This window comes from Galleria mellonella, unplaced genomic scaffold, assembly GCF_026898425.1.
Source record: "Galleria mellonella isolate WM207_F2 unplaced genomic scaffold, CSIRO_AGI_GalMel_v1 utg28, whole genome shotgun sequence".
Classification (NCBI taxonomy): domain Eukaryota; kingdom Metazoa; phylum Arthropoda; class Insecta; order Lepidoptera; family Pyralidae; genus Galleria; species Galleria mellonella.
The window spans coordinates 2,832,952-2,859,283 of NW_026442064.1; the positions used below are offsets into that span (position 1 = coordinate 2,832,952).

The 26,332-nt window shown below is 35.4% G+C and overlaps 1 protein-coding gene across 2 annotated transcripts in view; it reads left to right on the forward strand.

The window, feature by feature from the left end:
* Positions 1 to 20,573, forward strand: part of LOC113521018 (mitogen-activated protein kinase kinase kinase 12-like) — a 39,206-nt gene extending 18,633 nt beyond the window's left edge. For both annotated transcript variants that reach the window (XM_026906454.3, XM_031911725.2), the window contains exons 3-9: positions 11,135 to 11,314; positions 13,339 to 13,540; positions 13,830 to 14,025; positions 15,252 to 15,394; positions 16,171 to 16,302; positions 16,727 to 16,888; positions 17,615 to 20,573. In XM_026906454.3, coding sequence (XP_026762255.1) covers positions 11,135 to 11,314; positions 13,339 to 13,540; positions 13,830 to 14,025; positions 15,252 to 15,394; positions 16,171 to 16,302; positions 16,727 to 16,888; positions 17,615 to 17,885 — 1,286 coding nt within the window. In that variant the 3' untranslated portion in view covers positions 17,886 to 20,573. The remainder of the gene's footprint in view (positions 1 to 11,134; positions 11,315 to 13,338; positions 13,541 to 13,829; positions 14,026 to 15,251; positions 15,395 to 16,170; positions 16,303 to 16,726; positions 16,889 to 17,614) is intronic.
* Positions 20,574 to 26,332: the final 5,759 nt, after the last annotated feature.

Below are 26,332 nucleotides of genomic sequence, written 5' to 3' on the forward strand. Positions count from 1 at the left end.
ATAGGCCTACTGACTTGCTTTCATCCTTTTCTCGTATCTCGCCGGTGTATACCGATAGTGCAGCCGGGGTAACAGATTCATTATCACCGATAAAAATATGCGGGCGGTATCGATCAAAGGGGTGGAGTTAGTTGTTGGTAATGGAGTCTGACGGTCCTATTGCAATACGCCACCCACGCGTGCCCATCCCGAAACTATCCTGATTAATTCCTATTGAATTCGTCCTCACCTATCACCTCTACCAAAGTGAGACTTTGTACAAAAGTCGATTGCTTGGCTACCTCTGTCCCATTCGTGTTTCAATCGTGAAGCAGTTGTTTCAGTTTGAAGGGTGGAATATGGCGTGAATTTACTGGGTACAAAGGAATAACACTTGAGTCCTTAGGAATGGCAACGCATGGGGGGTATCGTGGGCGAAACAGTATACTCTGTTATGTCCATGGTACTGCTCATGTCTATAGGCGACGGTTACCACTTTTCATCATGTGGACCGTCAGCTTGTTTGCCATTCTAAGTTGTATCAAAAACAAAAAAAAACAAAAAAACCTCTAGTACCCGCCAGGGTAAACCAATAATAGCGCATGTTACCTTAAATCGATTTGCAATGAGAGATTTGTTCTATAATATAGCATAATGACTGTAACCGACTCTGAAGTGGCGTCTCTCTAAATCTATCTCTTATAATAAAATTTCTATTTGTTGAGTCACATCGAAATGTTGATTGCAAGGACCAATATGAATTAATATTCTAATAGATATAAATCGAAATTATTATAATCTTATTTTACGATAGTCTGTAAAACAGTAATTTTGTGAAACTATCAAATTAAAGAGATTTTATTGAAGTTGTGCCTCAGAATCGACCCCACTCTCTTCGTATTTACGTAACAAAAAAAAATAAAATCTTATTCGAAGGCACTCAATTCCATGTTTAAAATTCAAATATTTCCAATCTATTTGCGTACGAAACGTCTCGTCCTTCAATGGTGTTTTTACAGATGTTTGAAGTAGCTGTTTCTTTTATTTTTTTTTTTATTTTTGCGAAATAAAACATATTTATTTAAACAGGAGAGGGAAGTTGTTCCATGACTAGCGATACTTAAAGGGATGTTGCCGTGCGTGTTTCTGCATATCTTTTGATAATCTCTCGGATGGATTAACGAGTAAAGGGGGGGGGGGGTGGATCGAAATCAGTGGCATCCTTTTAAAGGGCTCTTTATATGATACTCTTTGTCATTTTCCGACGCAGCGAAACGCGTTATGGTAGTATGGGACGTTTAATTTTTTTGTCATTTTCGAGCCGTATTTCGTTACTTTCCCATATAGAACTACACAAAAGATTCAAAGAATCGACTAACATAATAATAATTAAATTTCTCATGTAGTGTTCTCCCCCTTCCCCCTTCCGTTTTTACCTTAGTACTTTATCAGTTAACAAACAAGCTTATATTATATTACATTTTATAAAGCATTAAAAGTGTAATAGAGTGTTATATTTCGCCCGTCGCGGAGCATTATTATTACAGAAGGGTAGGTCAGGGGCGCGTACTAGAGGAATCTCTAGGACCGGGCGGGTGCTGGATGCCGGGGCCAGCGCCGCTTCGAGTTCAAGGTCCCACTTGTTGCACGTTCCGGGATTTTATGAATCGTTGTTGTTGTTAAGTGAACTTTATTTTACGATAAGAGTTTAACGTGTTGTATTACATATTATCTGTAGTACCTTGGATAGTGTATAGTTTATTGCAATAGAAGTCAATAAATATATACTCAAAAGAATAACTACTGCGATCATAAAACAGTAAATATTGTCTATCGTACTTTAGTGTACAGTTTATTTAAATTGAATTTGATAAAAATATATACAAACAAATAATTGATCCGACGATAAGACTGTCTGCTGATGTCCTATAATAGTAAAAATAAAGAATTGATTAATTTATTAAATTTTTATTTATTTATTTATTCATTAGTACAAATATGTGTACATGTCGGACTTAATACTAAAACCATTCTCTCCCAGTCAACCATAGGGAAGTGTCAGAATACTCGAATGCGGTACTACTAATTATTGATATACATACATACTGAATTTGCATATATAAACGAATAAATATATATGAATAATAAATATTCTTACACATGTATAACATATACTATATTATACACGAATTTGAGAATAATATAAAACACTTACTGCTTGGATAAAGTAAAAGAGTGAGCGTGAACGTTTTTTTTTTTTGAAAGACGGTTTAGTCGGTAGGCATAAGGAAGCGCGTGCCAGAGTCGTGAAGAATGTAGGAGAAAAGAGTTTGCAGCGTAACCAGGATCAGTGTAAATTAAATTGAGAATTTAATTTACACTGATCTTATATACTTATAAAATTACGATGTAGTTTATAGAGTTTTGTATAGAAAAAAGGATATTAAATTTCAATTGGATACAATAACACCAGGGCATCGGAATGTTGGTATAACCCGGGAATGTTTCTTTACCCTTTCCAAGGGAAACTGGTCGATTCTATTTAACCGTGACCGATTCGTTTTGTTACGCAATTGGGATTGTTATGTTTATATCTCAAGTCTTGACCTTCGTTATTGTTATTCGGTAGTCGATATTCTTCATTAAATTGTCCAAACTTGTTGAATTCTGCTTTTGTTGGAAAAGAGCAACAATGAGTTTCTTGCAAATTCTCCCCTGGAACGGCATTATTCAAAGTCACTCAAAGTCGCGATTGCTTTTCACGTGACCTCCAAATAGAAGGAAAAGATTTTTAATTTATCAGTATATATATATTTTTTGTATGTATATTGAGAAATTGCGACGCCAATTCTGAATTTGATGTTTTCTCTTGCAATCTACTTACTTTAATTCAATTTATTTGTCCCAATTAATTTTGCGACCTTTAGGATTATTTGCTTGTTACTCGTTGCGTAGGGCTACTGGGGCCGATTCTGGGGAGCCATTTCTTTAAATCTATCTTTTAATCTACTGTTTTAATTTGATAATTTCGCGAAATTTCTTTTTTATGGATCCTTATAAATTAAATTTACAATAATTTTGATTTTAAGAAGTTTAGTTCTTATTAGACTCTAAAGATTACGCTGTGATATTAAATAGAAATTTTAATTTTAGAGATACATATATGTTTAGAGGAATGGCGTCTCAGGATCGACCCAACTGTTTACAAAATATAAATAGACAGTGGGGTATTAGGACTGGCAGGTACTATCCCTGTGTATCCCCTATCCATGAGTATATACGACTCCATATTCTAAATTCAAATATTTATTTTACCGGTGTGCTTTATTCATTTTGAAATGAGAATAATGAAGTTGTTAATGATTTAAAATGCTGTTTTTTTAGCTGTTGAAACAATTTGTTACGTTTAATATACCTATGTTAATAAGTACTCGTTGAGCTGAAGTTAGAATGGGTCAGGATTTGGATTTATTATAATATATGCAATTCTAATACTACAACATAGGTGTATCCTGTAAAATTTGATATGAAATTGAATTCTGTTTCAATCACATTCAATCGGTCGTTCCGTAGTCCTTCATGCGTCGATAAATCGAAAGCCTTCATGCTAAAAGGATTCCTTTGGTTGTAGCAATATTCCATTTGTAAATGGCGAATAAATTTTACATCGTAACCCCTTTGTCATCAAAGGGTACTCTCGCAATTTTCCCATCACGATATTGAAGGGAAGCAATATTTATGCAATATTATGAGAGCGTTTATAATTTTCCGTCAAGGTCAACATTCCGTCAAAATTAAAAGCACCTTTAATACTTTTCTTGATGAATGTGGAAGAAGCCAAAGAGGTTTGTTTGAATCGAAGCATTTGGCGTTCCATTGTTTCTGCCTACACTAATGGGAGACAGGCGTGACAGATATGTATGTATGTATGTAATACTTTTCTCTCCCGTTATACCGTGACGATAAAGTCGTGACGTATCGTTTTCTTTTTCCAAAGTCTATTTATTTCTTTCTGGGTCTGCCACTACATTTGTAATTCATTTTCATACATAATAGCTTTTTGACCACATTCTCGACTGCTTGAGTATCTCCGTCCCACTTGTGTGTACGTCTTGAAGCGGTTATGCTTACATGGCTGTGTTCTGGCTTGACAGGGATATGCTGTAATTACGAGGTCTGTCCGGAAAGTTCGTATAAAAGTGTTCTGGAATGCGAGAAAGAGGAGTGGGGAGGCCAGGTAAGCGCAGGACCCCTTCCTTATGTCCCTAACAATGCTTCAGTTCTGGTCTGACCGCCGTGCGGTGCGAACTGGCTTGTCACGCCATCTGTGAAGTTACCTCTTAACGAAACCCCGTCGGCATGGAGCCCGCTTCCGTTGAAGAGCAGCGCGTCGTAATCAAGTTTCTCTCGAAACTCGGCAAGAATGGCCGTGAAATTTTTGCCGATCTCAGAACAGTTTATGGGGATGATGCTGTGAAGGAACCAACCGTCCACAAGTGGCTAAAAAGATTCAGAGAGGGCCGAGAAAGCGTTCAAGATAACCCACGTTCAGGACGTCCTTCCACTTCACATTCCGACGAAAACGTGGAAAGAATTCGAACTTGTGTTAATGGGGACCGTCGTTTAACGGTCAGACAGGTGGCTGAAGAGCTTAATTTGGGCAAAACCGTGGTCCACGAAATTCTAAGAAACGAACTTCAAATGAAAAAAATTTGCGCCAAGATCGTTCCGTGAGTTTTTGAGTAAAAATTCCATTACGGTGACCGAACACCCCCCTATTCGCCGGATTTGGCCCCGTGTGACTTCTTCTTGTTCCCAAAAACCAAATTGGTACTTCGGGGGCGGCATTTGGGGGACATAAATGAGATAAAAAAAGCTACGACGGGGCAGCTGAGAAACCTACAACCAGAGGACTTTCAAGGAGCCTTCTCACAGTGGAAACGGCGTTGGCACAAGTGCATTATGTCACAGGGGGAGTACTTTGAAGGGGATAAAATTGATTTACCTGAATAATTGTAAAATAAAATTTTTAAAAAACTTTTATACGTACTTTCCGGACAAACCTCGTATAGGCTAACGAGACATAACACCATAGTGCTCAAATGCATAGTGCATTCATGTCTACAAGCGACAATTAGAATTTTCCGTCAGTTTGTTTGTCATTCTAAATATGTTATTAAAAGTATTTTTTTTTATTTTCTACCGTCTTAAATAGTAGCTGTCCGTTAGTCCGCTTGCTTCTAAACTATGCGATGTATTTTGATACGGGTTTCGTTGTTATTTAGATATTTTGAAAATTACTTCAAAAGGAACGAGGTTTAAATTTGGTTGTATTTTTTTATGTTTCATCATATCAACCTTTAACCGTCCATTGCTGAACTTAAGCCTTGGGGGGTTATGCCAGCAGTTGTCACGCCTAGCAGGCGGATTGGCAACCTTAGCTAACCTTAACCTCGCCCTCCCTTAGTCGACTCTTACGGCAGGAAAGGAAGACGTGGCCTATTCTATGCCGGGACCACATGGCAATTTTTTTTATATTTGTTACCTTATAATACCGTCATTTATAATGGACTAGCTGTCATCCGTGACTTCGTACGCTTAATCGGCACTCTTTTTACCCTATAAACATAAACCTTTATATATTTTTATTTACAATATAAAGTTTCATGTAACATTTTATCTAATATATCATTAAGTGAATAATATGTATATTTACCATCTCTATTACAATTAGTGTGTCTATATTTGGATATAGCTGTAAATACTTTGTTGATGTCTTGATAATTTATTTATATAATTCATATATGTTCTTGAGATAATACTCAAATTATTAAATTGATTAAATACAATTGTTTTTTTTTTACAATATTATGTAACAAATGTTGGATTTTTCCTGTACTCACGACCACTCGATCCAGGAGGCCTCTCAGGCAGGGGGCCCGTGGTATTTTGTGCCCTCTGCCACCCTATAGTTACGTCACTAGTGGAGCACAAGTGACTTTTAAAAGTAGGAGCCCTCTCACGATTTGTCAATTTTTTTTTTGTTTACATGCTACATCCAATTGTATACCAATTTTGCTCCAATTCTTATTTGCAATCGTTGAGGGTTCTCTTTGCGAAAAAAACTACTGTTTTTTGCGATGTAAAATCTATTTGTAAATACGCAATAATTACAATGTGGATATCTGCGTCGTTGGGGCATCTAATATACGGAACATCTCGACGTTTGTGAGTGCGACCACGATTGAAATTGCTTCTTTTTTTAGCGGTACACACGAGTGTGTATTTGCATACAGAAGGTTTCTCCGTACAATTTGCACCCTTCGAAGCAGATGAAGGTCGCGTGTAAGTTGTATAAATAGTATTGTAATGGAGTCGATACTGATGTAGTGATGTAGTCTGACTCGGTACACGGTATTCGAGCAATCGAGTACTTTTACAGAACTCGAATATACGGTATTAGGATAGTTACGGTACACGAATGCTAGTGAGTTTTTGGTTCTTTTTTAGCATTTTATCAATAGTATACTAAGTAACTAAAGGAAATATTGTTAAATTATTGAATAATTATTTTCTTTATTAAAATAAATTTTAGAAATCAATTAAAAACGTTTTCGAGTTTACCCGTGCTTCTAGCCTACCCTACCTCGGTTACTTGTTCGAGTTCTCAGAACTGTGTCGGGATTCGATTATATTTTTAATGATTACCAAAGTACTCGAATATCAAAAAAGGTCGACTCGTCACATTGTAAGTACCATTTGCTATAATTAAAATTTGTAATTTAATATTACAGCGAAATGGTTAAAAAAGAGGGGTGTTATAAATTTGACGTGGCTGTGTGTCTGTATGTAGAATCGTAGCTCCTAAATGAATTGATCGATTTTGATGCGGCGTTTTTTGTATGAAAGTTGCACGTCAATTTACAAACAATGATGATGAATCGAGATGGTTTTTAGCTTCAATTTATGAAGATCCGTTCAGGCGTTTCAAGGTCATTAGCGCTTATATTATTATTACATTAGCATTTATAGGTTCGTGTCAAATTTATAGTTATATTAGCAGTGTTGTTTAATAGGGACTGTCTGTAACTGTGATGAAATGGATATATTTAATAGTAACATAAGAAAAATTATCGCAAATTAATCAATCAGTGATTTTAACGATTTTTAGCCTGTATTTACACACTTAACACATTAATTATCAAGACTATAATTTTGGCGGCGGTAGTCATTTACCATCAGGTGAGCCGCATGCTCGTTTGCCCCCTGTGTTGTAAAAAAAAAACACAATTTTCATTAACTATATGCCATCATCATCATATCAGCCTTTAACTATCCATTGTTGCACATATGCCCTCCTCTAGGGGGTTTTGCTAGTAGTTGCCACGCTTGGCAGGCAGATTGGCAACTGCAGATAGGCTTTGGAGATGTTTTGAGAGGGTTGTATTTTTTTATGTTTCATCATATCAGCCTTTAATGGCCTTTAATAATCTAAAAAATTGCTGAACTTAAGCCTCTCCCTGGCGGGGTTTTGCCAACAGTTGCCACGCCTGGCAGGCGGATTGGCAACTGTAGACTTTGGACATCGCTGCCGCCCGTCCCTCGTCCTCCCTTAGTCGTCTCTTACGACACCCACGCGAAAGGAAAAGGTTTTCTATTCTATGCTGAGAACATACGGGCATAACTATGTGGTAACTTTTAATTAGCTTATTGTTGCCATATATATTTAATTATTAAATTATTATAGTTGTAAGCTTCCCTCGAAAATAATAAATAAATAAATAAATAATTCTGATGATCATAACAGTTTTGATATGTAATCAAATTAAAATTGAATTTTAAAGATAAGTTTGACCTAAGACGTATTGACACGTCTGGTTACTCAGTCGGGAGTGAATTTTATTTACTTATCGGTTAATGGTTTTCCTTCGATATTTCTTATGTAGCTAGCTACTCGTAAGCTGGGGTTTTCCGCGGCTTTTACGTATTACCCGCACATTAGCGATCGATCGGACGATTCGACGACAAACATTGAACAATACGATGTCGATAACACAAATACGAATACATGCATAATATTTGAATGGACAATACTATTCATGCTAATTACATACATATACGTCACGCCCGTCCCCCATTGGGGTAGGCAGGAACAATACAATGCCAAATGCAAACTTCATAAGAGCCATTCTCCTTTCTGCATCCATATGAGATTGATTAATAACTTGGACTTTCTTCGGTATATATTTTTGTATTGGGTGGTGCACTTTTATGTTAATGGATGACAATGGAATGTTAGCAACAGAAGCAATAGATAAAATTATATATATATATATATATATATATATATATATATATATATATATATATATATATATATATGTACCCTGCCTGCGCTAACAGTGTAAGCTGGCGAGGTACCAGTGAGTGAGGAATGATAAATGAGAATAAAAAGGTAGGTCAGTTAGCCCATAGTGATGAATACACATGGAAATTAGTATGATGGTTTCTAAGTGTTACTACGTGAGGTCGACCTGACAGGGTATATTGCTAGCAATAGGATTGATAATCCGCATTACTAACAATCCCTTCCTCCTTCTGGGATGCTGCACCAGCCTATGTTAATAGTATAAAATGACAGGGCAACGGTGACGGTGTTTCATCCTTCAGGGTAAAACAATAAAGACACCGTCGGTTAGTTCCAACAAATTTGCTAGTAATTAATCACAACTGTTTACAGTGGGGATTTAGCTAGCAAATGGGTACTAGCGTCCCATGCATGTTATATATATTTTATCCGTCTATTACGTCTACACTTATTCTTATCGATGTATTTTTAGGATCAATATAATACATCTCAAGCAAAAAACGGAACCCTTGTAGAATCACTTCGTTGTCCGTCCGTCCGTCCATATCATATATTTTGATATTCTCAAAGGGAATCAAAACCTATAGGATACTTCCCGTTGATCTAGAATCATAAAATTTGGTAACAAGCAATGTCATATAGCACATATAAAGGAAACAATCCGAAAACCATAAATTTGTAGTTATATGAGAAAGAAAGAAAATTTAACTTGACGAATGTACCTTCGTTGCGCGAGTCCGACTCGCACTTGACCGGCGTTTCATTTTTCATCCATCTTTTTCAAAAGATCACCAAAACACAATTTAACAACAAAAAAATTCACGTGACGTTGACGTTATCAATATTGGACGCAGTTTGGTGTTGAGTAATGTTATTGTTGACTTTTCACAAATAGAACATATGTATTTAACATTGAATACACACAAATTACCCTACTCAAATCTAAATGACAAGGCCCCATGGGAGCAAGTGAGGAAATTGGATAACTATAAATACATATGTATATGCAAATGATGTATCTAAGATGTTTACCATAACTAATTAAATATTTTACAGTTTAATAGATCAATGGTAGTAAATTTTATATAAAAAGTAAATTTTAAATAAAAAAACACACACACACATACATTATGTATGTATGTGTACATACACACACACACACACACACACACACATATATATATATATATATATATATATATATATATATATATATATATATATATATATATATATATATATATATATATATATATGTAAGTAAGGTACTTTTTCTTGCGAAAAACTTATAGGATGTGGGGTGAACGAGGGGTAATTTTTCCATGAAACTTTTTATTGCGTCGTCCTATTTGCTTCAAACTTTATAGAGTTATTGTCTGTAATTCATAATTATAGTATACATATTTCTTTTCTTATACTAAACAGATTATGGAATGTGTTTCTTTTTATAACTATTTTATTTCTATCTATACTAACAAACCGCGGGTGAAAAGTAAGTAATATTATGAATATGAAAGTGAGTTTGTTTGTTATCTTATGGCGCCTTAACGTCTCAACCAACCGTCATGAAATTTGGCATACACGTACTATTTGTAATAGAGAAGGATACAGGCTATTCTTTATCCTTGTCAATCAACAATTCCTGGTCACTTTGAACGTAGTTGCGGTTAAAGTTAGTACACCATACTTATTTAACATCAAACACGTAAAATGAATTACCCTACTCAAGTGTAAATGACAAGGCGATATGTGAAGAAATAAGGAAATTGGGCAACTATAAACAAATTATGTAAGTGTAAATGACGTCTCTCAGATGTTTGCTATTGCTTAAGATATAACATTTTAATTTGATAGGTCAAGGTCATAGCCGGCTTTTATCACCGCACCGCTCGCCATCGATATAGAATTCATTCTCACACGCTAGAAACTGAATAGTTGCGTACAGTGCAGTTTCAGAGAGTTTTCTCCTGCGAACACTAATGCTACGAAATGAACTTCCTGCTTTCTGCTGCTTTCCCTAGAGACTACAGTATGGGTTCTTTAAAAGGGTGTTCTTAATGTTTCTTCAGTGTTAGCAACGCGCAGTCAAATCGCTTGTGTTGCAGGCGTTCATTGACTATAGAAGTCGTTTACTATCAGACGGATTGTATGCTTGTTGCCACTTTCGTGATATGAATATCTACTTTATTTATTATTTTGTACACTATTGCTCATCGAATTAGGTCATAATTTGCTCATTTTAGGTGTAAGAAGAGGATGAATGAGAATGGAAGATATTACCTCGGAAGTAACATTTTTTCTGTATCGTTTTTATTGTAATTTGGGTTCGGTTATTCAAAAAATTATCTTAATTTTAGTCAGTCCTAGCTAAACTTGACTAAACTTTAACAAATCCTCATTTTAATCAAGTTTAGCCAAGTTTGTCCAAGTTTCGGTAAATTAGGCCAAGTGAGACTAAGTTTAGTCACGTTATACTGAATTTGGTCAGTTTTATCAAGTTTACTCAAGATTGACAAGGTTTGGTCAAGTGTGATCCAGTTTGATTCAATTTACCCGAGTTATGTCAATTTTGGACAAGTTTAGTCACATTGGGCTAAATTTGATTAATTTGGTCAAGATTAGTCAAGTTTGGCTAAGTTTGGTCAAACTTTATCGTTTAAATCGAGTTGAGTATAGTTTGGCCGAGTTTGATCCAATTCATAGATAATTACAATATTGCTACACTTCGGTAACCTACATTGCAGACATTTATAATATTATATTTGCAAATGTTAATTATCTTTCCAGTGGAAGATCCGTGGGAGATATCCTTCGAGTCGATTGTTCTGCACGAGTACATAGGCGCTGGGGCGTATGCCAACGTGTACTCGGCTTGGCACAACGGCGAACTCGTCGCATTCAAGATGGTCAATGACAAGAAGGAGCTCGATATGAAGTATCTGCGGGAACTGAAACACCCTAATATTGGTAAGTAGACATAGTCCCCTTAGATTGGTGACATGCTTTTGGTATAAGAGATTTTTGGTACTCATTAAAAAAGTATTCAAATCTTAATTCGAGTGTGAGAACTCGACCAAGTATTTGTGTACTTGTACGGGTATTTGAGTACTTCATATCAGGTTTGCTGTGTTTCCGGGATAGAATGGGCTACCTCTTACTTTCCCGTGGGTGTCTTAAGAGACGTCTAAGGGAACTTAATAGTCGAGGTATAGGAAACAGCGTCCCTCTTAAAACATTATCAAAGGCTAACTACTGTTGTCAACCCTCATGCCAAATGTCTCAGCTATTAGATTAACCTCCTAGTAGGAAGAAACCTATGTTCAACAGTGGACAGTTAACAGCTGATAGGATCACGATGATGAATCAGATTTGAATGCTTTTTCTATTGATTTCCGAAGTTTACTTTTAAAATTGTTCATAATAAAATATGGTAATGCCACAATTATCTCACAATTTCCAAAAGCAGTTGAACAATTTTTAATGTTTCTGATTGAATATTTAAAAAGTTCTTTGCTAGCAAACTAAAACCTTTAATCATGTAATAATATTCTCATCAGGCTGTTACTGAAAATTTAGGTTTTGATGGAAAAAAGTAAACGTAAGCACGTAGGAAAATTCCTAAGCAAAATTTGAAGTTGGTGGAAAGTTTTTCGTGGTAGATTTATATGTAAGAAATTCTATAATGAATGTTATAGTTCGCTGACATTTCAGAGCACTTTTTAAATAATCGGAATCAGTGATAGTTCAGTTGTTTTTGGGAAGCGACAGATGCGACGTTGCCATACTTAGAATAAGCAAAAGTTTAAGAACTCTCTTAATGAACATTATAAATGTTCAGCTATTAATATCTCGTCACCAATTAATATTTTATTATCGTTTGGTAATTAGGGAAATATTAAGAAAATACCCAACTAGTGTCCAACGGCCATTTGTACTCGGAACTCGTACTCGAATACTGTGTATTCGAATCAGTATATGATTCAGCCTGATTTTTGCTTTTCTTTTTTGGCACTAAATTAATTTCAATTTAAACATCGATATTATTAGAATGAAATCAACTATGGAAAAAGACTGCCAAATTCCTGACAAGCATTAGAAATTTTTCGTATTTTACTTACAATTCGTTGCGTTCTTTACATTTCGTTTAGAAATTCATATTTGTGTCTTATACAATTTATTGTCATGTGGTCCGGTGTAGAACGAACCACCACTTCCTTACCCGAGCATGTCTCGTAAGAGGTGATTAAGGGAACTTAATGGTTGAGGAATAGGCAACAGCTTCCCTCATAAAACATTACCAAAGCCTAACTGCGGTTATCAACCAGCCTGCCAAACGAGACAACTACTGGCAAAACCCTCCTTGTGGGGGAGTCCTATGATTAGCAGTGGAAATGCAATGAAATGAATTTATTTGAAATTTATTTTTGGACGATTAAAACGGCTGATATAATAATAATAATATTCATAAAAAATAATTGAAAATATGTTTTTTACGGAACGTTCTTTTTTACAGTTTATAATCTAATAATTTATATTTTGGCTTTTTCATTCCTATTTTTTTTTGCATAGCACTCCACGTGAAGTAGCAATATTAAAACATTAACCAAAAACTGTACCAAAAAACCTGAAAGAAATTAATTTTGTAGATTTTTATTGTTTCATACTAAAGATTACAATAGTAATCTTATTATAAATACAAAAAAAAAAATTATTATAGTGAGAAAACTATGAGCAAGCCTTATCGCTAAAAGCGATCCCTTCCAGGCAACCTTGGATGGAGAAGAGTTATAAACAGTTTAATTAATTTTATTGTATTTTTTTGTTAAAATTCCTATTTACTCTATTTTTTTTATAGTTTTTACAGTTACAAAGACTAAAACGCAAACCGTAACATCTTCCAATCTTTAAGTCAGATCCAAACCAGATCCAGTCTGGTCACAGTTCGATCACAGTCCGAACATAAAATAAAGAAATATTCGTACGCGTTGCAGTGCGTTTCCGCGGCGTGTGCATGGAACCCACACGGTACGGAATTGTGATGGAGTTCTGCCAATACGGCTCGTTGTTCAGCTATATACACGGCGGCTCGCGCATCGTCACCACGAAGGTGGTGAAGTGGGCCAACGAGATAGCGTCCGCTATGCAGTATCTACACAAGAACAAGATAATACATCGCGATCTCAAGAGTCCCAAGTAAGTGTTATTTGAAAGGAAGGAAGAAAAGGAGCCGTGGCCGTATGGTCCTGGCATAGAACTTTTCTTTCCTGTAGGTGTCATAAGAGGCGACTAAGTGAAGGTGAGGGATCGGTAGCAGCGTCCCTGATAAAACATCTCTAACTGCGGTTGCCAATTTGCGTGCCAAGTGTAACAACTACTGGCTAAACTCCCTAAGGGGGAGGCCTACGTTCAGGTAGTCTTATCGCTAAGACATCTCTTCCCGACACTTCTTCTAATTTACATTGTCGAAAATGAACGTTCGCAGTGTGCTGATAGCTGACGATCTAGTGGCCAAAGTGACGGACTTCGGACTGTCGCGCATGTGGGACAAATTCAGCGTGGTGATGACGTACACAGGCACCATCAGCTGGATGGCTCCCGAGCTGATTCTCAGGAAGCGGGCTTCGGACCGGATCGATGTGTGGTCCTACGGTATCGTGCTCTGGGAGCTGCTGACTCAGGTTAGTAATAGATTAAATATAGTAAGTATACTACATTGTCCATGGTCTTGTTAATGTCTATAAGATGAATCACTTTCTATCAGGTGGGCCGTCAACTTGTTAGCAGCATTCTAAGTTGCGTAAAAAAACTAATACGGGTGATGGTGGTAGAGTCTTAGTACTTTAGTCTCCAGGAATTGCAACGCATGCAAGATATGACAGCTCTCATATTTTGCTATTAGGGTATTACAGGGTATTCCGTGATGGCCGTACATGTCGTGCCTGTTCATGTCTAGCCTGAGACTACCGTTTTTAACCGTCTTCAAAAGAGGGGGAGATTTCAATTCGGCTGTATTTTTTTATGTTTGCCACCTCATAACTCCATTAGTTGTAAATGGATTTGAATTTTATTTTTATCTGAAAGGATGCGCTTTCAGATTGGTCTCATAGGAATTTTATCGAAATCGGTTTATTAGTTTTGTTTTTAAATGAGGTTAACTGGTTTTGCCATAACTGAAGTCGGGGGTTTTTTGAAACATAGTCTTGCATTATCCATCAAGTGAGTTCTAGGGCATGGTTGTTCTTCTAAGTTGTTTTAAAATATATATTTAATATCTGTACTTCATGCTACTGTGTTTCAGTTGAATTGTATATATGTTTAATAAATATTTTTTTTTTTTTTATACAACTTAGAATGGCAAACAAGCTGACGGCCCACCTGATGGAAAGTGGTAACCGTCGCCTATAGACATGAGCAATACCATGGACATAACAGAGTATACTATTACGCCGACGATACCCCCCATGCGTTGCCATTCCTGAGGACTCAGGTGTTATTCCTCTGTACCCTGTAAATTCACGCCATATCACACCCTTCAAACCGAAACACATGGCTGTGTTAGTAATAGATTAAATAGAATTAATATACTACATTGTCCATGGTCTTGTTAATGTCTATAAGATGAACCACTTTCCATCAGGTGGGCCGTCAACTTGTTAGCAGCATTCTAAGTTGCGTAAAAAAACTAATACGGGTGATGGTGGTAGACTCTTTTTTAAGAGATAATGAAATGGTAATCAAGCCGGCGCTTCGGTGTACGCTACTGCCATGCAAACACAACTGCTTCACGATTGAAACACGAATGGGACAGAGGTAGTCAAGCAATCGACCTTTGTACAAAGTCTCACTCTGGTAGATATATAATCCATAATATAATATGGTATATTATCTATAATTGACTTTGCAGAAGGTGCCGTACGATGGTCTGTCAACGTGTGCGGTGACATTCGGTGTTGGCAGCGAGAAGCTGTCGCTTCCTCTACCCGACACATTCCCCGAACATCTGAGGATACTGATCACGCACTGCTGGCATCGGGATCCACGCGACAGGTACTCTTAAGGCTTTGTAAGCCATTCTCCAAAGCAGGCGATTCCCAATGCAGCTGATGATTTTTTTGCAATTGTATTTGTCGATTTTGATGCGCTATTTCTTTTTAAATATTCGTAAAATAAAAATATATTTTTATTCAATTATACTTAATTTTAAACATTTATGAATAATAATTTCTTAATGCATCTAGCGCTCATAAAGAATAATAATTCAAATTCAGCTGAGAAGAATTAGTTTTTTTTTTTGATGGGTGAAAATGGTATGGTAACCCCGCCTGCGCTAACGGGATACGCTGGCGGAGCACCAGTGAAGGGTGATAGATGAGAATGAAAACAGGCCAGTTAGCCCATCATGATGAATTCATCAAGAATTAACCATGATAGTTTCCAGGGAGAACCGCGAGGAGGTCGATCTGGTTGGGTATATTGCTAGCATTGGGATTCTCAGTCTCCATTACTAACAATCCATTTCCCCCAGATTTCAAAAGTAGGCCAACTAAGGAAATTAATCACTTGTAGATGGCGAATCAATATAAAATATACACCAATTTTTATAATTATCACATTCAATTTGGAGGAGTATTATTTTCGTGATGCCGGTCAAACATACAGACAAACAGGGGGAATTTTTGAAAATTATTAGTTCCCTTTCTATTGGTATAATTAAGATCTTCACATTAATTTTTTAAGTATCTCTTAAGTATAAACATTGTTGTCTAATTACGATTTAATTATATTAGTAATATGGTATTATAATAACGTATTACAATGTACAGGCCGACGTTCGACAACATAGTGGAGGCGCTGCCGGCCGCCCTACATGAGCTGAGCATCATGAGCGATGACAGGTTCAACGTTCTGCAGAATAACTGGATGCACGAGGTCGATGAGCACAAGAGAAATGGCTGGTACGTGTAGACAGACATTAAATTTGACAATTTATTTGTATATCCCTAGTATTTATTTACATTACACGCACATTTAAATATACAAATACGTGCAAGAACACGCACCCATGCATTCACGCATGCATACACGCATGCTACGACGCTCTCACGCACACACGCATGCATGATTGCATGTGTGTGTGCGTGAGAACACATGTACGCTCGCTTACACGCACACAGATACTCATAGTGGCACGTACGCACACATTCACGCACGCACTCATGTACGCTTACACGCAAACACGCACGAACTCTCGCACATATACACAATGTAATATTTCCGTGTTATTATACTATTTTTTTTTTATTTTCTCGCACCCCTAAACGAGTCTAGTAATTACTTAAAAATGAACGTTCTCTTACCATACATATATACTTATTTCAGGTTGGCTGCAGCTCACGAACGCGTTGAGCAAGCACCAGTACAAAAAAGTGCCAAGAAGCAGAAGATGCTTAATAGGATGATAGAGCGGGATGCCAAGAAAATATACATGGAGAGCTGTGCAGTGCGTCTCCTTCTTGAGCAGCGGGAGGTGGATATAGCTAAGTGAGTGGCCATTATGTAATGTTAGTAACAGATAAATTAATGATCTCTGTGGCGCAGTGCGCACGTCGCTTTGTATAAACGAGATCCCGGGCTCAGTTCCCGGTACAGTCAATTTAAGAGACTAATTTTTCTGTATTGGCTCGGGTTTGGGTGTTCTGGGTTATGTCAACAGACGTTCGTTGTTTCATTCATCATACAGGGTTTCTGAGCTATAGAACCAGGCGATTGGTTGTTTATTAAAATTGTGTGAAAATGGTAACAATTCTAAACATTACTGAATTATTATCAAGAGTGAAATCCATCCCAAACTTAGGAAATGTTGCCACAAATATAAAATTGATTACTGGTAACCCACAAAATATGTTAAAAAAAGTTAATTTTATTTACCAATTATAAAATATTTATGTACCTGTAACTTTTATGTGACAATTTTTTAAACTAGATGCTTACCCTGTTTTCTCATGGGTGTACTTTGTCAGTACAATTTTTCCTGGCTTTTATAAACATAACAAAAAAAGAATTAGCCAAATAAGTACAGCCAATCTAAAGGGATGTGCTTACATACATTTGGCAGTTGATTTTTTTTAATAAACTTGATAAATAAAATGTACTGTTATTTATTCTTGGTAGTGCCTAGCAAACTTTGATCACTCTTTTTACTGTTCAACTTTGAAATATATGTTTATAATATTTAATCATTAAGTAATAAAAAAAAATGTTTTCCAGACGCGAGAAAGCGTTCAACAGAATGATCCCCCGGAGCGTACTGAACAATCGTCGCAGGAGTTTCTCCTCATCTTCGTCAGACAGCGTCCCCAAGCCGACCCTGGTGAAGCTCCGCTCGGACACCAACAAGGCGGCCACCATCACCGAGCTGGCGACCAACCCTCCCCTCCAGACCACTGAGGCTATGGACGACGTGAACGGAAACGTCGGCACCGACACCTGTCAGGGTATTGTCAATGACAATTATATAGAACATGCCATTGCAGTTTAATTGTACTGCAGCTGTATGTGGTAGTGCGGAATTGCTGTATAATTGTGTATGTGTGTGTTAAGTAGTATGATTAAGGCCTGCGTAGACGAACATTTTGTCTGTATACAAAATTCCCTTTAGTCACAACACTATTATGACCTGTATAATTACAATCTTGTTTGCCATCTCTCTGTCGGTGCTAAAAATTATTGCCATTTGATGGAATTTGGTATTAAACTTTATAATTTAGTATTTACTTGTACTACTTCCAAAGATGTTTATCACACGTTTGTCAGTACAAATAAAACTAAATCATAAATGCATCGTTACAGGTAAAAAAGGGAAATTTAGGCCACAGATAAAATGATCCTACCCTATGCAGGCCATTAAGTTTATTCATACCGGATTGAGTCTGGACTGTTATTATATATATTGGCTTTACTAACGTTTTAAACTGCGGAAATGCCTGACGATACACTGAAATCATTCGAGAATTAAACCCGGCACCCGACGATAAGGCGGCGGCTGTGATATACCTCTGTACAATCGGCTCCACCACTAGCGCCACTGCTGCAAACCGCATGCGCAGTACAGCTGACCCGTGCTCATGAATAAGGGCTTCTATTGAGTCCGAAACTAGTTCACTGATCCTCGTATTTAAAACGTGAATAAAGCCTATATATTTACAATACAGTACGACTCACAATAGTTACTATCCAACAATGTCTGGATTATCTTTCAATTTTTATAAATACGGACTTTGGTGGTTTTTTTTATTATTCTAAAACATTAATCATTAACAAATAGATTCACGGTAAAAATCTGTAATTGTTAAGCTGGAAACATACTGCTGGACACGTCAGTCAGTCGCTGTGAACAGTGTATGGTTGCCCTGTCTCTTTAATCACATGTACTTAGTCTTCTCGTGACCAGACGTAGCCTTTGTACAAAAGTAATCTGCTTGGATACGTCTGTTTCATTCGTTTTTCCAAGTTGTGTTTGCATAGCTGTGTATCAATTTGAAGGATTGGATATAGCAATGAAATTACAGGATACAGAGGCATAACATCATAGACCTCCGGAATGGCAACGCATGGGGAGTATCATGGGCGATACTGTATACTCTGCTATGTCTATGGTACATTTCATGTCTATAGGCGACGGTTACCACTTTCCATCAGGTGGACCGTCAGCTAGTTTGCCATTCTCAGTTGTATACAAAAAAATCACATAACATTGAGTGAAGCAGATCATTGTCAAAGTCCGATCGTTCAAAAATATTCGGAACATGCATAGTTCAATAAAAATAAACCCAGATCGCATCAGTCAGCTGCGGCTGTCAAACGAGTCCGATAATATGTTTCCAGCTTTACATTCTATTTTTGAAATTTCAAATTTTTTTTTTACAATCGATCTGATCTATATCTGTGGATACCAGTTACCTAAATTTTATTTCATAATTAACGTTTTAGTTTACTTTATAAAATCTTTGCCTAAATGGTCATAGACATTTAGGTAAAAATGTTGTATTTAATTGAATTTTGATAGTTGATACAGACATTGCATGTCTTACAGTAAACTCTAATCGTGTAAATAACCAAACGGAGAATTTACCGTGAACACAAAATCGAAGCCGATTCAATTGAAATTTCGCTTATCTTCTATCTCGCTCACATCCGAATTGGAGTACGATAAGGGGAGAACAACAGCTACCCTCCTTCTCGCTTCGTTTCAACAACGATGTCGAATCCTAGTATAGAATATATATGTTAACGAAAGGACTGTAAGAAACAGGTAAGTAAAACGAAGGAGAGAAGGTTTTATGCATGTTATTTAGTAGGTATAGATGCATGAATTAGTTGCACCGACAAGAGGAAACTCTTCAATTAAAAGAGAGAGCGGGAAAGTGATGTGACAGTGTTGTGTAGAAAATAAACTATTTTAATATATATAAAAAAAAAATATATATAAAAAAGTGCGTTGTGCAAAATAAAAAATTTAGTGTAAGAAAATATATATTTTAATAATAAAATAGTATAAAAACTTGCATTATACACAATACATATTGTATGTACTACACTTCATACAGTTCTCGTGAACGCGAGCAAGTGAAACGTTATTTTCATCAATGTTGAACTTTCACATGTCACCTGGGAAATAAGCATTAAATCTTAAAAGATTGTCTTTCTATGTGATTCTTCTTGGTGTTCGTAGTTAGGGCTATATATTGTATATACTTTTTTTTTTAAGTTTTCCTAACCCAAGTAATGAATATGCCTGAATTGCTATTCACCGTAAAGGCAAAAGGTATTCTGCCCTAACGCATACTATACAATGAAGCCGTAAACACAAATGTATTTAGGTTTGTTTTTTTTCCAAGATACGTCAGTTAGTTTTTTTTTTTTTTCATATTTTAACTTTAGTTCTTAAGGTTTTTTTTTTTTTATTTTTTTTTCCTTTATTAATATCTTTTAAGTGTAACTGTTTAGTTATATATTCCTAATTTCATTTTATTCTTTTTGAAATTTTAACTTTAATCCTCTTCAGGTTTTTTTTTTAATTATTTTTTTTTTAATTATATATAAATTATATTTGTTTGGAGTTAAATTCTTTTTAATTAATAAGAAAAAAATACTTATTTCGTTATAAGTTAAAAATTTTATCACTGAGCAACGTCTGACCATTCTTTTGTAATAAATTTGTACAGTAAGCCCCCCCCCCCCCACCCCGCGCCCCGATCCGTGTTCACGCGGCTACCTCCGTTTGGTTCTATATAACTTTCATGTATTGTTTTATATGTAAATTGTAGAATAAAAACTAGATGGAGACGTTTCGTATATTTTAAGCGATTATTTTGAAATATTGAAGCCATTATGAATTCGTATGTTAGATATATTACGAAAACTAAAGAAATAACAAGCATAACTGTCGTAGACCAGTACTTTGATGTAATAGTCGGAAAAAAGTTAATGTAATAAATTTTAGCACTCTTATTGCTAACAGAATAAAGTTCACAATGGTCCGTCGATAACCATATACATGTTTTCCTATACATGTGTCGTTTTATATAAATCTTACCGTTCATATACGATGAACTTTACATATTCAGGTATAATCTTTTTCTGGTTTCTACTTAGTATGTTTAGTAAACGATACTGGCATTTCTCTTTTACGAAGTTGGTAATGAAGATCGTAAATAATATTCGACGATTAAAAAATAACAATCAATACATAACCAATTGAAGCAAAGCCTTTATCTTACAGCTATTTGTTTATTTTGTGTCCGATTTTTTCGATTAAATAGACACAGTGATAATGTTTACTAAATATTCCAATTTTAAAATCAGACACACGAATTATTTCGGCCAACACTCGGCACTACTCGTCTCTATTGCTCGCCCATAGAAAATATCTCCGTCGCACTCGTCACTTGCAGTGTACGAAACTCTTCGGACGTTCGTACGATATACTATTAGTAATTCCGAACCGGTACGTCATCGTAACTTTAAAAAAAGAGCATATTCCCTTTTAAAAGAGTGGCAGCACACCTGCAATGTCTCTGGTGTTGCGGGTACATTAGGGTTGCTCGTTTACCCCTGTGTTTAAAAAAAAAAACAGGGTGAGGTCAAAATAATTATCAGCTTTTAGAGAAATGTTCTACCAGTGAAACTATTTTTTCAGAAAGAACATGGATGGATTGGTGAAGGATAAAATATTTTCAATGATGGCGTGGAACTGTTGGTCTTCAGTTCGACTCATTTTCTCGGGTAAAAAAAAAATAACAATACAATAGAACGTCCTCATTAAATAGGTAGTAATTAAAAGCTGATTAGAGGAGATACATGAATTAATTAGCCGGATTAGAGGATTTTTTTTACACAAAGTACTTTGCGCTCTTTCATTAAGGTTGCTTATTCCATAATGAACTATTCTCGTTAACAAAGATGGACCATTTTCACTAGTGTTTGTACCTATTATATTCTGTGACAAATTGTAATTTTAATCATTCAATGTATCAAAATCATTGTTGTATTCCAAATTCAAAGTATGAAAATCTATGACGGTTTATTTTAAACTTTCATATCTAAGCTATAAGGGCTGTAATTTAGCTGCGATTGCGTGTCGTAAATCAATTAAAATTCTAGTCGAATTGGCTATTGGTGATGTTTTTGTTGTGTTAATATAAATTTATAGATTATATATTCTCAAGAATTTATCCACTGAGGGCCAGCCGGAGTTGTGAATGTGTCATTCATTCATACAATCCACCCCAGCACACTGTGGAGCGCCGAGCAAATAGCGCGAATGACATAAGCATGCATGTCGCCCCTAACGGCACTTATTGGTGGGAACAAACCACTGCGTTTCACGTCGACCGCCACCGCCAGATGGCGCCGATGTTGGTAACGCTTAGATAAGTTTAGCATTTGTAAGTCGTCGTAAGTTGCGGTTCGTTCATGTGTCTAGATTATGTAGTATTTTATGATTGTGGTATTCTTACACAGATATTATATTCTTATACATTTAGATAAGATTTTCAATGTGTGCGTGGTAAGTAATATTTAATGTAATATTGATGTGTACAAACGTTTCAGCGTCATACACGTGTATGTTGTTCTGGTCGCTTCTATTTCACTCTGTAGTTCCCAAGCGGGATGATGTTAATGAAGTAAATTTAACTACATAGTTACCTATCGCTAATTGCTTTGCTGGATCTTTATGATGCGGACTGTGTTATGAGATATTGGCCCAATATTTGGTATAATACCAACTCCGAAATCACCTTGCCTATGTAGTGATCTTAGTTTTGTATATTGCCACTACAAAAATGATGAAATTGGCATTACGAAAATGTACGTGAATACACGATGAATGCAAGTGTAAGAGTATGAAACCATGCGTTAGTATTCATGGAATTGAACAGTTGTCCCTAAGTAACAAGAAAGGAGTGGATATGGAATTGTTGATTGCGAACAATAAGGTGTATATGTGTACAAGGTGCATCTGGATACATTTATAACCAGAAAGGAGTATTAGTGGAATTTGACAACCTTAGATTATGTACATAGAGTCTCTCCATACAGAGCTTCAATAAAAATTGGTGAATTTTTTATCCATGTATGCGTGAGTAGGGTTGCCATAATATGCAATTACCACTCCGTATACGGGAGAAATAAAAATTATACAATTTTTTATTGAAAATGATCGTAATTTTAATAAATACTATTACATGTATATTAATTTGTAATTAATATGAATATTACATATTTATTACAAATTATTTTATAATATCAGAAAATATAATTCTCGATTCAAATTAAAAAACTCGATTTGGGTTGACTTGCAACACTGAATTATAGGCACGTTTTGACTTGTTTAATAAAAAATATGCAAGTCAAATGTCAATTTAGCTGATTCTATGTAATGCTTTGGGTACATAATCTAAGTTAACAACTTTTTCTAAACACATGGGACTAATATGGAAGTAATATTGTATACAATTAGCACTGTGTATATGTACATAAGGTACATCGGATTTATGTCTGATAGGCTGTAGGAAAGGTTAGCAGCATATCATACATGTAGTCTTGGATGTATTACAATAATGTTCCATTGGACTTGATTATAGTAACACCGATTACAGTGGTGGGTTGTCTCTGGGGGGGAGCGGATTGTTAGTAATGGGAACTAACGCTCTCATTGCTAGCAATATTACTCGTGTCAGGTTGACTTTCATTCAGTTCCCCCTAGAAACCATTGTGCTTAATTTCTTCCGGTGAATTCATCACGATGAACTAAATGACCTGACTTCGTCCTCACCAATTATCTCACACTGATGCCCCGTCATCGTGTACAGACGCGAGCAGGGTTGCCATCCCATTATCACCCATACAAAGATTTTATTTCCCCTTAGCGATAGAATCTTGCAGTTTTTGTTAATCGTACACACGTTTAACGTAATTTCAAATAAACATACATACAACATATTTCGAATTAGTCGCTCGGATAACATCTTGCCTCGCAATGTGTTATATTATGATTTTATTAAATCTAGTCTCTCTAGTCTTACAAACTGCATTCAGACTGATTTAAAGACTGCTCCAAGCGCCCGGGCCCTAAAGAAAATGTCATATTAATATGAACTTTTATAAACGCAACTTACCAATATTACCTAACTCTAATACTCCGACGGCAGGTATATCAAAGTTTATTAATAAATAAATGAATAGTTTTATTTGCTTTTATTCTAAAAAGAAAAGTAATATTTTATGTTAATCCGAAATAAGAATTTATATTAGTTACCCTATTACTTACTATTAGTTATACACCTTGAAAACATATTTCTGTAAATAGAATCAGTTGAAGCACTAGCGCCATCTATTATTATTTACCTTTAGCTTGAATTAATTAGTTTACCTAAATTTTTCTTACTTTGTGTTTGTGTTTTTATAAGCAAATTATATATCTCGTGAGATATGCACAAGTCAGCGTACATAACGCAGTTATATAAAAAGAAAAGAGAGAGATTCACTATGTTTTCAAACATTGTACGTTTATTTGCAATTTGAGATAATTACGGAGTATAAAGAAGAGTGTATGTGCATAAGAGTTGTCTGTACATAAATGTAACATGGCTCGATTACATATTATTGAATGATGCAAACTTGTATGAAGGATGAATTTTATATTATTAAATAATACAGACTTGTATAAAGAATTAAATTTTATATTACTGAATTATAATACTTTAGTGTTAAATATTCGGGCCTGGTGTGTTCTCAGTACCTATTATTTAGTTATTTATACATGTACAGATATTAAACAGTACGAGACTACTCGATTTGAGAATTCAAAATGGAAGTACGTTGTTACTTATTTTACATTCCAGACTTCATTAAATTTTTTTATTTAAGAATGTCATACAATATATTTGATTATATATGAGGATATATTTCTTCTTAATTATATTAATATAACGCGTGTAATGCCCCTGGTATTGTAGGCGTTCATAAACTACGGTAACCGCTTAGCATCAAGTGGGCCGTATGCTTGATTGCTTCCACAGTTGTATGAAAAAGAAAATACAAAATATTCGTTATCTGTACTAGTTAATATCTGTACTATAATTTAAGTTACAAATCTCTGGAAATGATCTCTGCTTAGCTGAACGCATGTAAAAATTAAGCGAGCGTAGTAATAAATTTTTATTAATTTTTGAATGTACATTTTATACAATTATTTAGGACCTACCTCATTTTTATTAATATCTACATATTTTGTAAATCCGCCCTAATGAAATAATCATTCCATTTCAGCGAAAGTTATTCACAGTATGAAAAGTTATGTTACACTCAATTTATTCATTTTTTTATTATTTTTTTTCCATTCCAGTGTTATTTGAATAAAACGTACCAAGATTATTTATTTATTATTTATTTCACATGCTATGTAATAATACATTATACAGTTAACATTGTAAAAGTTGTTTAACATGTCAAGCATACCTAAAAAAATTTAAAGCCATAATTTATTAATAATATTCGATTTAACAATGTCCTTTTATAAAGAGCGGTAACCATGACTTTTCATACTAATTAACTAATTTGAATTAATTATTTAGCTTAAATTAATTAATTAGTTAATGAAGTAGCTTGAATTAATTGAATTAATATTAACCTAAACTAATTAATTCGTATTAAATTCATATTAATTTAAGAATGATCACGTCAACATTATAATATAATCAAATTGAAAAATGTGAGTGTAAACATTGTTCAGCCCTGCCCTGGTCTGGCAAAACTGCGCAATGATATGTGGACGATGTAGAATTTTGTGCGTCGGATGTTTCCTTGATTCAGTGGTTACGGTACTTGTTAAAAATGTTCGGATTCCGTTGCAGGACAGTCAGTGTTCTAACTTCTGTACCTTAAGTGGTACAGTCTCCTATAGTAACATTTCATTGTTCGTTTGATGTTTAAATATCACAGTGTAAGTAGTCACTTACTTTACAACCAGTAGTCTAACGCCTTTGGCATGTCCCGAATAGTTACATGACAATTCGGGACGCATTTCTCCATGTAGACGTACCACTTTGACTACTGGTAAGAATGACTTGTTTAGACTGTGTTACTACTATGAATCTATAGTTAATTAAAATTGCTAACTTTGATAAAAAATGTTTTTTGAACATTTAATCAACACAAATGTTTTTGACTACAATTCTCGATGTGTACTGAGACGGGCTACTGTACCACTAATCTATGGCGCACAATCTAATAAATATTTCACATTTTGTGCAGTTTTGTATACAGTGAAACTTGTATAATTGGGATCTCAAGGGATCTAGTATTTTTTATCACCTATAGAGGCTTTTCATTCATTCAGTTTCCAAAATATGCAGGTTTAAAACGACTGTAGTCCCATATACAGAGAGCCGTTTATTGGAATCTTTTTATTTTGTACCTGTT